Genomic DNA, 11,654 nt, shown 5'->3' with positions numbered 1-11,654 from the left:
GCCCGCGAGTTGGGCGGGGGGGGGGCGGGGGGCGGCGCGCCGGGGGCGGGGGGGGAAGGGGAGAGCACGCCGCGGCGCCGAGGGGGTTAAGCAGGCGGCCAGCGGCTGGAGCGCGCTTAACCCTTCGGCGCCCGCGGGTCAGCCGAGCCAGGCCGGCGGGCCCCCGAGTCCCACGCGGCGGCCACCCGCACCGCGTGGGCCGTGCGGGGCGAGCCGCGGGTCGGCCTCTGATCGCCGGGGCGCAGCGCAGCCTGTGGGAGGCCCGGGGCGGGCGGGGGGAGGGAGGAGGACGCGGCGGCGGGCGCGCAGCGTCGCCAGGGCGAAGCCGGCGTGCGGCGCGGCGCGGCGGGCGCGGAGTGAGCGAGCGAGCGCCTCCGTCCCCGGATGTGAGCTCCGGCTGCCCGCGGTCCCGAGCCAGCGGCGGCGCGGGCGGCGGCGGCGGGCACCGGGCACCGGGCACCGCGGCGGGCGAGCGGGCGGGCATGGGGGGCGCGCCGAGCGGCCCCGGCGGCTGGGCCGGCATCCCCGCGGCGTCCCTCCGCTAGAGGGGGGGACCAAGCCAATTCTCCTTTGCAGCAAAAAAAATTGCATGTATATATTATCAGGATAATATATACATCTGATCTTATTTTTTAGAAAAAGTTTATTTTGCTCCAATTTTGAAAAAGAGGGAGCGTGGGTGGCCAGCGGTTTTTTATAAATTATTCTTATTTTCTGTTATCTGTCCCCGTCCCTCCCCACCCCCTGCTGAAGCTTGACTAAGGGCAGGGACCGCGGCTCTTACCTATCGGTCACCCCCTTTACCCGTTCCTCCCCCGCCCCAACGCCTAGCACAGTGCCCTGCACACAGTAGGCGCTCAATAAATGTTCGTGGATGATGATGATGATGATGATGAAAAAAATGCAGCATCAACGGCAGCAGCAAGCGGACCACGCGAACGGTGAGCAGCCAGAGCCTGGGCACCCGCTGCCAAATCTCATCCTTGTCATGGTCCTCCTCTTTCCACCCCCTCTTCCTTCTCACCCCCCTCCCGTCTCTGATGCGCTGGTGGGTTGAGGGGGTTGGAGAGGATGCTTCTAGCTCGGTGTCATCTACATAGAAAGGGGAGATGCGTGACAACCACTCCATTCTCCCCTTCAGGCCTTGAATGTCAGAGTTAATTCTGCATTTGTGGGGTGGGGTGGCCGTGGGGTCCGTGGAGTACGGTGCCGCCGCCGCCGCCGGAGGGGCGGTGAGCCTAGGTGATTCGGGTTCAGTGTCCTCGGGCTCAACTTTCCTCCAACGCTCGCGAGCGATGGGAAGAGGGTGGCTGTGAGTCTTCAGCCCGAGCCCCCTTTCTAGCCTCTTCGCCTCCTTTCCCGCCCCCTGGTATATTAGGAAGAAGGTCTCTGGTGGCATCTGGAAAATTACAGGGTTGCCAGGTTTCACCCTTCTCGTCGGTGGGTGAAGCACTTTGCTACCCTTGAAAGGGAGGCTGGGTCTCGGAATCGCAAGCCAGAGGGTCGGATGGAAAGTGTATTCCCGCTCCCAGCGCCGCTGTGCACACGTCGGTAACCTAGCAATGCCCGGGGAGTCACAGCCGCTGTGGGGCTCCCCTCCCTAGCCCGGCCCGGGCACCACGTGCAGTTACCACGCTGCCGGCCGGCCCGGCTGGGTCGAAGGAAGAGGGTGCAGCTCCTGGCCAGCCCTCTTCACTCCTCCTTAGAGGTCGCTGGAGTCCCCACAGCTCTCTGTGGGCTCACATCTTTCCCAATGAGCGCTCCCCAAGGTAAGACTTGGGACGACTCCTCCCCTGGTTCAGACCTCTGCTGCCCACTCCTGTGGACCCCTCTCAGGCTGCTAACCAGGCAGACCTGTGCTCGGCTCTGACTCTCCCTTGTGCTCTTTACTTAGCAAGAATTGGTTTCACAAATGCCCATCCCTCTCGTTGTGACTTCTGTCTCAGTAAGGAGGTTGTGACCCAAGGCAGGCAGGTTCCTGGGAGACCTGCCTGGGTCCTGGCCTGACCCCAGGCTGGAGAGGGCTTTGCACATGAAGCCTCCTTGGGGTTCTATCCTGTGTGTACTTGGGTCCCAGCCTATGCTGAGATGGTTCCTGTTTAGGCCTTGAGGGCCCCTGACATAACTCAGCCTGTCTCTTCTAGGTGTAAGGATGCAGGCTGCCTGCCTTGTCTGTTTCTCTGGTTGCTGGTTTGGCTGCTGCGGCTGCAATTTAAAATGCAAAAAAGCCCTAAAGATGTTTTCTGTTTTCGGAAGCCTGTGGAGGAAATGAGTCCCAAGCATCATGAATTTTCATTTGCAGGAAGTGTCAGTGCATAATCTAGGTATTTGTTATGGGGCTCTTGGTATTGCCCTGGTGCCAGTGGTGCCAGTTTTTATTTATTTTTCCCATGCTGAAAAAAATGCATTTGTGGCTGTGGAAAGATGTTGGAGTAACACCCTGAAAATGATTAAGACTATTGAATTATTGCCACTGCTTTTTTTTTTTTTTTTTGGTGATGGTAGTTATTTTGGAGGAAAGCTGTGGTATATATCTGTTAACTCACTAGAGATACACGGGTTTTGAAAGTCAGAAAAGATGTGGAGTATAAGTGGAAATGACCTCAGTTTGTCTGAAGGAAGGCACTGAAAGACTTCTTGTTAAGATATGGATGTAGAGAGGTACTAACCCATTGGGCGAAATGCAGCGGTCGTGTGTTATTGACACTTTGGGCAGAGCTCAGGGACTTTCTTGCTGCTCTGGCTGACCTAACCCTGCTTCTGAAAAATAGAATATGAGGTTTCCAGTGCAAACATGGGGATGATTTCCCTGCTCTTCTTGATGGGGAACCACTTCAGCTTTCTTCTGACACTGGATTCTCATTGTGTCATTTTTTTTTTAATTTTTCTTTTTCCTTCTTCCCAGAGGCAAACTATGCAAGAGGCACCAGGCTCCCTCTTTCTGGTGAAGGACCAACTTCTCAGCCGAATAGCTCCAAGCAAACCGTCCTGTCTTGGCAAGCTGCAATCGACGCTGCTAGACAGGCCAAGGCTGCCCAAACTATGAGCACCTCCGCACCCCCACCTGTCGGATCTCTCTCCCAAAGAAAACGTCAGCAATACGCCAAGAGCAAAAAACAGGGTAACTCGTCCAACAGCCGACCTGCCCGTGCCCTTTTCTGTTTGTCTCTCAATAACCCCATCCGAAGAGCCTGCATTAGTATAGTGGAATGGAAGTATCCTTTTATGGGGGAAGTGTTTCTCATTTTCTCTTTTACCATCTGTTCTTTAAAAGGATTTGTTGTCTGGAATGGCACTTAACAAAGTGATAGCACTTTGGAATGTGAGCAACAGAAGCCGTGTGTACAGGGTTTCATGGTATATAATTTCCTATCTCCTCTGGGTACAGAAGGGTATCTCTCTGGGTAAATTTAGGCTACTGTGTGTGTGTGTGTGTGTGTGTGTGTGTGTAGTGGTGGTCGGGGGGGCAGGGAATGACAACCTGAAACTTACATTAACCTTTGGTCATCTGACACTAGATGGCTAGTTGAAATGCACCTTTGCTTTTTGGCAGTGGTATGAATTGAACCTATTGCAAATAAGGTATGCTCCTTAAAAAATAAAACTCTACTAGGAATAAATACATTTTTGACCTTTAGTGGAATTCTTCTCATTCTGATGTTTGGAATTTGCTTTGGATACTCCAATTAATGCTAAGGTTGCTTGTAGGTCTGCCATTTGGTGAGTCTGATTGTTCAGGTAGCTACAAATATGAACATTTGCTTCACAGGGAGGGAGCGATTTGGTCATCAGTGCTATGATTTCCTGGAATTTCCTTTTGACAAGTTCCAAAACAGCATTTGAAATGTGAGCATGAGGGAGCCTGTGGAGGGAGAGGTTTGTGTGTGCCTCTTCTTCCAAAGCCCGTGTGAGTTAGCGCCCAGGCCTCTCCGTGGAGGAATTTGCAGTTGTTGCCTTTATAAAAAAAAAATTCTGTATCCTTGGACTGGAGTTACATTTCTGGGTTTCTCCTTTGTATTTTTAAACCTGAACTCCAAATGCCCCAGGCAGGTTATTAGGGCTCAGATCTTGGAAAACTGGGGTGCATTGCCTGCTCAGCCCCTCCCTTAACCTGGAGGCCAGGCTCTAGTTCCTGCCACCCATCAGAAAAGGTTGACTGAGGTCTTCTTTCTGAGCAAATAGCTTTCTAATTAGTCAGATGATTCACTGGTTTGGGTAAAGCACAGCATTTCCTTTTCCCAGAATTATATTTGGGGTCGACCCGGGCCCTTGAGCAGTTCCTAGGCTTGGGAAGGAGTATGTATGTAGGGCTTTCCCACCGAGCCCGGGTCAAGAGGCCATGCTCTAAAGAGAGGATACTGGTTACCAGCTGGCTGGCGAGTGGAGCTGGAACCCCCTTATCATTTGAGTGCCTAGCGAGGCAGCCTTCTGTCTCAGCTGGCTATTTTCTGTGCTCACGGAGAGTTAAAATGAGGTAACTGTCTAGAAAGGTTGTAGAGAGAGTAGCCCAGGGTAGGATTTGAGGGGTTTTCATGTGCGTTTCCTTTCCAGAACAGATGTCTCTTCTCCAGCGGGTGCTGCGGTGTCTCTCACATGGCTGGGGTTGTGTGGATGTGTTTTTCTGTATAGGTTCTTTTTGAGTCTGAGGACTGAACGCTGGTGTTGGCCCAGGAGGGAGTGGGATCCACAGGGAGGGGGTGTCCCTCAGGAGGGGTGGTCTCTCAGCGACATGGTAGGAGCACTTAGTCAGATCGTACTTAGTCACAAAGGTCTCCTCCCCCTCAGGTTGGCTTGACGTGACTCTGAGTAAGCAGAGACCTCTCAGTGGGGTCATTAATTTCATGCGGAGTGAGGTGGGAGGCCTGGTGCTGTTTCTCTTTGTGCTCCGTAATTTGTATATAGTAATTTATGTGAACGGAGTGAACTCCTGGATGGTGCTGCTGACTCCCTTTCCCGCACCACCAGACACGTATGTGCAGGAATTAGGGGCTGTGGCTGCCAGCACAGGGAGAAGCCGCCCTGCAGACGGGAAGCGTTTACAGAAGAGATTCTGAAACGATATGTGATGTGTTGTTTTCAGTTGACAGTTTCCTTTAAGTTCTGGGAGCAGGGCATAGACAGCCTTCTAAAGTCAGCTGTGCCAGGCTCTGTCAGCACTGGGTGAATGAGTTTTTTGAACCTGCTGTTTGTTTATACATGCAGGCAAGGCAGTATGTCCTGCACTTGGGGGAACAAGGAAGGGAGATTTAGGATCAGCCCCATCTATTTCTCTGACACTGTTCTGCTTGGCTTGTCAGAATCTTGTGGCAGAAGGAGAGGATCCAGCATTACCTGCAATCTGAAACTTTTTTTCACTGTGATGAAAAAAGTAGTCTTTTGTTTGGTTTTCCTAAATAGCATTAGTACTTCTCTGATTTGCTGGTTTATCATCTAGGTATCAGGAAATTTAAAAGGCAGAATGGTGATGTGGGAGATGGAAGAGGCAGTGAGTGTGTTTCCATATAGGATGGCTTTGGGGCAATTGACTTTTTAAGTTTTAGAAGGAATTGCCAAAAGGAAAGATGAAAAGGAGTTTCTCAAGTCTTTTTAAAGTAGATTGCCTTAAAGTTGGATCCCTACATAAGATATTTTGTAATACTAGGTGAGTTAAAAGAATGACTATGAGGGAAGGAAAAGTGTCTTGAAAAATAAGCCCATCAAATTAGTAAGGAAATAACATCATTCACATCCATGTTTCAGTGAGTGTTAAAGTCCTTCAGAAGGTTGAGGTTTCATGAAATGCAATGGAACAGAGACATGAGGGGTCTTTATTTCCTTCAGCATCTTTGGATTTTCCAGAAGGAAGTCCAGGTAAATGCAGAAAATCTGTGCACGTCCTCCCAGCTTTAGGACTTGGAGGTGTTGAGTGAAACTGTGGCTTTGCCTTTAGTGGATGAGTGTTTGGGAGAAACAGTGCTGTACAACCAAGCCTGGAGTTAGGGATTAGATTGGTGCTTGTGAAACCTTGCATTTGGAAAGGCTGAAAACCAAGAGAGGAAAAACAGTCATTTTTGGCAGATGTCAAATTTTGTATTGCCAGTTTTGACAGTGTCTCTTAATAACACCAGAATGTTTAAGCAAGTATCTGTTGAGGCTGCTCACAGAGTGATTCTTCCAGACAGACCCCTGAGATTTAGAAATGTTAAATCGAACTCTGAAAGTGTCTGGTGCTGATTTCTTATGGCCTTGTATTTGATTTGTTTATGAATTGAACACAATAACAACACATTATAAACAGAGCTACAGTCCAGCTCTAATCTGAAACAGTGGTAACTACTGATTAGTAAGGAAAGCAGAGGAGGGAGATGAAGCCTGACTCGCTTGTTACAGGATTGGAATAGCTACGAGACAGTCGCAGGTGGTTTGGAAAAGGTCCTCGGTGACTTGTCCTGTTCTAGTCCAGGCAGGAGATCCAGGCGGACCTGGCCAAGAAGAGCCACCAAGAAAATGGCTCTAGCACATGGTGGCAGGGATTTGTGAAAGAGATTTGTCTCATAATGATTTTTCTTTGTGTCTACAACAGCCAGGAATTTAGCTTTCTAAGGCCCTTGTTGCTGTGAAAACGACACGAAGCAGAAACCTGGTTCACACAGTGCCCTAATTGGATGGACTTTTAGGTTTTCATATAGAATGTCCAACAGAAGGATGAGTGTAACGTAATCCTTACCACAGAAGAAAAGGACTCGTGGAGAGGTCATTTGATAGGAAGATCTGCTGTGAGTTGACCACTGATGATTACTGCTGCTGGAAACCTCATCGTCACAGCAGTCATTTGAATAAGGATTTGTGTGTAAGATTGTCATTTAAAAAGCAGTTCAAGATGGTGTGATTGAGAGTGTGATGAGAGAGATGGTGTATGTTAGCATGACACATATAGACCTTAACAAAAACTTTCAGACCATTTGACATATTTATATTATTGGCTATTTTTGCCAATTGTGTGGCCTTAGCTATTTACATCCCATTCCCTGAAGATGATTCTAATTCAACAAATCATAACTTGGTAAGTGTCCTTAGAATTGCTGCTTGTCTTGATGTGTGCTTGTCATTGACCTCAGTATTGAAGTGGGCAGCTGGCTTTCTGAGTGGTTGAAATTTACAATGATGCGTGTGATGTTTCACAGAGTTTTGCAGCAGTGGTTTTTTTTTTTTTTCTCTTTTGAGCTGTATTCTCAAATTTATACTGAATGAATGAAGTGTTTAAAGTCATGAATTTTGTATAAACAGATGTGAAACTTTTCATGGAAGAGGTTTGTAGCAGATTTAAAAATAACTTTTCTCTCCATGTAGCCTTTTTTTTGGTTCTGCCATTCTCTTCCTGGTAATGTTAGCTTTTTTCCCCTTATCTAGTGTTATTTGGGAGTTTGGGGTACTTTGGTCGATTTTTCTGGTAAGTAGAGAGTTATCATGTAGATTTTGTACATCAGCTATTGTTGCAGAAGTAGAACACGACAAAACTAATCATCATAGAACATAATTCTGAGAATAATATAATAGAATGTCTAAGTTCCTCCTGTTAGTCCTATGACATGCTCCAGGATAAAATGATTCTATAGTGAAATAAATTGGGATACTTCCATATACTTTATTGCTCTCTTAAAGATTTATCGTGCACATTAACTCAGTAAAAGCTCCAGGAAAGTCTGTAGTTAAAAAACCAGTTTCATTTTGTTTAACTCAGCTTAGTCCCTAAAAGTAATTGGTCATGGATTCTTTAAACATTTTTTTGGCAGCGTGCATCACAGTGTTTCATGGAACTTCCTTTGGGAAAGGTTGATATCGTTAAAAAAAAAAAAAAAAAGCACTGAGAAGCACTGGAATGGGACTAGGAATTGTCCCTCTGGGCTGTTAACTGGCTGTATTTTGGGGCGTTTCCCAGATCCTTTCTGCATTGCTGTTGACCCATCTGTCAATTCAGGGGACTGGACGAGAAGATCGCCAGGGTTGTTTTTACCTCTGACATCCTGTAATCTTGCCTTGATGATTCAGAATTCAGAATTTTTCTGGTGCTGTGGCATCCTCTTTGCAAGGATCAGTCCTTCTGAAGTGAGGTGAATGAGGGCCTGGTCCCGGGTAACAGCAATTCTCTCTCCTGCTTTGCTTTTCCCTCGCTCAGCTGGTTCCATTTGTTTTTGGTTTCTTCTGTTGAAGCTGTATTTTAATAGGTCTGAATGTTCTTAGCTGTGTGTGGTAAAGGTAGAACTAGGTGGGGAGAGCTCTCCCAGGGTCTGGAGACGGTGACCGTATGCTCTTATGACTTTAGACTTCATGGTTTATGTACGGGATTTCATGTTGCATCTCTAATGTGCAGCATATTTTATATGTAGTGTGATGTCTCTTCATCTTTGGGCTTTTGTAGTCTGCTGTGTAGAGAATTTTAAAAAATTATGGATACTGCTACTGCAAGAACAACTGGAAATGGGAGTTGGATATACAGATAAAGACTGACTGTTAGTATATATTTATACTGTGTTAGAGATGATTTGTGTGACTCTGGCTATTTTAAATAGCTTCTGATTTGGTTGTAGACATGTGCCTTTAGACAGTCATTTCAAAGGAGAAGCAGAAGTAGTGAAAAGCCCCCATCAGTGGGGCTAGATCATCAGTCTAGGCCACAGATGGTGTCAGCCTTGTTACCAAATTTAACAACGTGGATGGTGACCCAGTTTGTTGCTTTTTGTAGCTCAAGAGAACATGATTAAACAAACTTAGAAAATAAATACCTTTCAGAAAGGCAGATTAATTCAGATCAATGGAATAATTAATGTAGCTGCATGTATAAGTCAATTGATATTCCGATTTTTTTTTTTCCCCAGGGAAATTTAGGGCACCAATATAAGAAGTGTCAGACCATTTGGATTTCTCAGCTAATAACCGAGGGAATAAATATAGGAAATAAATACACTATAGAAAATGAATAAATCTCTCTTCCTAACCCCTGCAGTCCCTCGCCAGTGGATCTTTTCTTGACAGTTCTTAAATACTGGTCTTTGTGGATGGGAGAGGGCAGGGTGTTAGTTTGGCAAGCCTTTTTAAAAAACCAACATTTATTTCTTTGACCTCTTAATATTCTAAGGCTTAGAGCATTCTAGTTTGTGTCTTCGTTTACTTGGCTGGTCACATGGCCGGATGAGTTTAATCTCTGCCTAACTCTTTAAATATCTCTTGTCCCACTGTGGGAAGGGAAAACTGTGGATTCCCCCCTGACTCTCATCAAGGTCCCATGCCATGTCAGTCTTCCTTCCAGGGAGCAAGTTTTTTTTTTTTTTTTAATATATGTGACCCCATTTATACCAAAGTGATTGCTCTATTTTGGGGGTTGGTTTAGAGGCAGCTGAACGAAGCTTATTTTTCATCTGTAGTAAATACCTTTCAATGAATGTGAATGGCAAAACAAAGGGCAGAGACCCATACGGATTGCAAAGCTGTATGTGTCAGGGAGCTGGTGGTTTCCTTTGCCTGCAGGCTCTGTTGGGAATGTGGATGTTGAGCACACAGAGTACAGTTCAGGGCCAGTTTTGTGGAAGATGTTTCTGCCTGTTGCAGGTAGTTTGTCGTGAAATTATTACTTTCGTTGCCTAAGAAATGTGGCCATTACCCTCGGTCCAGTGTGGGTTTGGCCTGGGTTGCACGTCACTGAGCCAGCTTTGGGCATTTGAGATTACCTTGGGGGCAGCAAGTTTTCCCAGGGGTAGTTTTTATAAAAAAAAAATATATATATAAACAGTCTCAAGTTTCTGTGCAGCTTTCCTTTGTGGACTTGCAGGGACCCATGGAGGCTGCAGCCATGGAAATGGTGCAACTCAGTTCCCACAGCCATCTCCCTCTTAGATCAGTCAGTCGCAGGGTTCTTCAGTTCCACTTATTGAAAGCATATATCATTCATTTAATTTTCTTGTTAGCACGGGGCAGGGGCTGCGGAGAGCGCTTCTTTATGGAGTGTCAGAGTGGGGACGATCACAATTCCTGTACTTCATTGTGGTGGAAAATGCTTTATTTGGCTTTCCGAACTTCAGTTTCTCATAAGCAACTGACTTAAGCCTCAGTCTGGGCATCCTGTACCTGGAACTCCCACCCCACTCCTAGGCTCTATAGTGCTAAACAGCCTCAAATTAGAACCTTCCAAAGAGGGGGCACCCAGCTTCCTCAATGTCTGCAGCCATGGAGTCGGGGGGGGGCGGGGGGGCGGGGCATGGCCTCTGCCACCCTGTCCTTTTACCAGGTAAAAGCCCCCCCACCCCCGTCTTCCCCTTCCTCTCCATTCACTTTGTGGCCGGGTGGCATGACCCTGAGGCTTCAGGAGCCACCTGCTCTCCGAAGGAAGTCCAAGTCCTCCTTGGTCTTCCTGACCTTTTCTGGTTGACTCCCTGTGCCTCTCCTTCATGCCCCCCACCCCACCCTATTCTATTCACCCACCAGCCTTTCCTAAACACCCCTCCCTACTCTGGTCCACCTCCTGGCCTTTTCTCCATCTGAAATACCTCTTCCCCCCTCCCACCCCTTCATCGTCATCACTGTCCTTAGGAAGAATCTTAAAAGGACGTCTCTTCTGTGAAGCCTTTTCTGAACCTGATTAGAAGTAACACTGTTATCTGAACTGCTCTCCTGGCACTTTGCATATGAAACACTCTATATTTTAGTTATTTATGTGCACATCTTATCTTTATCTTATCAAGCCTCTTCAGAATACAATTCACAGTGAATCCTTTTGGAACCCCACCAGCACGGAGCCCGAAGGTGTGTACATGATGTTCATAAACGCGGGTTGTTGAGGACCACTGAATGACCACTCTCAGGAGAATCTCCTCACCCTTCAGTCTTTCCTCTGAACTCAGGATTTCCTCAGGTGGCAGGCCTCTCCGTGGACGCCTCCCAAATCCTTGGTTGGGGGTGGGTGGCAAGTTCCAAGTGTTTACTCTTGAAGAGCTGAGGGTCCTCTGACCCTGCTTCTTATGTCCCGGTGGCTGAGGTGCCATTGGAGCTGGGTTTCCCTGCTGAGCATTCCTGTAGGTTTTGTGCTCCGGCTCCAGGGCCAGCAGTAGCAGGGTGCTGGGAGGCTCCCTGGGAAGCAGTGCCGCCTGGGGCTTCTTGTCAGTGAGACCAGATGCTTTACGAGGGCCGGGAGTGCTGGGGGACAGCCTACTTTGATTGCATTCTGTCCTCCATGGCTGAGATCCCCACACTGTGTTTCCTGGGTTTAAAAAGGAAGTTCATTGGCTCTGCATGCTCCAGGGTTTAGCATCTCACATAGTGTATGGTGTGAATTGAACCGAAATACCTGAGACACAGTGTCATCACTTGGCTCCCTGGGCTCTGCCTAGAAGGTGGCTTTTAGTTCCGTACCTCGTCTCTGTGTCTTTCTGTTTGAACTGTGTGTATTTCTGCGTGCCTCTAGATTCTGTTTTTTTTTTTTTTAAGGATTGCTCCTGTGTTGCCCTCACTGCAGCCTTCTCTGGTCCTTGTCCGCACCGTCTACCCCACCAGCCTGTGTAAATAGTACTTGCTTTCCTCTTTGCAGACATTCACCCCTTTTCACCTTATTCTGTAACTACTGTGGGATGTCGCTTGGTGTGTGGAGTGCAGTTCTGTATATGGTCTCTGGGCTCTGACAGCCT

The 11,654-nt window shown here is 47.7% G+C and overlaps 1 protein-coding gene across 5 annotated transcripts in view; it reads left to right on the top strand.

The window, feature by feature from the left end:
- Positions 1 to 375: 375 nt before the first annotated feature.
- The window catches only part of CACNA1D (calcium voltage-gated channel subunit alpha1 D), a 346,003-nt gene continuing 334,724 nt past the window's right edge, over positions 376 to 11,654 (top strand). For all 5 annotated transcript variants that reach the window (XM_070359809.1, XM_070359808.1, XM_070359810.1 and 2 more), the window contains exons 1-3: positions 376 to 941; positions 2,906 to 3,215; positions 6,937 to 7,042. In XM_070359809.1, coding sequence (XP_070215910.1) covers positions 875 to 941; positions 2,906 to 3,215; positions 6,937 to 7,042 — 483 coding nt within the window. In that variant the 5' untranslated portion in view covers positions 376 to 874. The remainder of the gene's footprint in view (positions 942 to 2,905; positions 3,216 to 6,936; positions 7,043 to 11,654) is intronic.

The sequence above is a fragment of the Bos mutus genome, chromosome 22 (assembly GCF_027580195.1).
Source record: "Bos mutus isolate GX-2022 chromosome 22, NWIPB_WYAK_1.1, whole genome shotgun sequence".
Classification (NCBI taxonomy): Eukaryota; Metazoa; Chordata; class Mammalia; order Artiodactyla; family Bovidae; genus Bos; species Bos mutus.
This window is presented reverse-complemented; position numbering and strand designations above follow the sequence as displayed.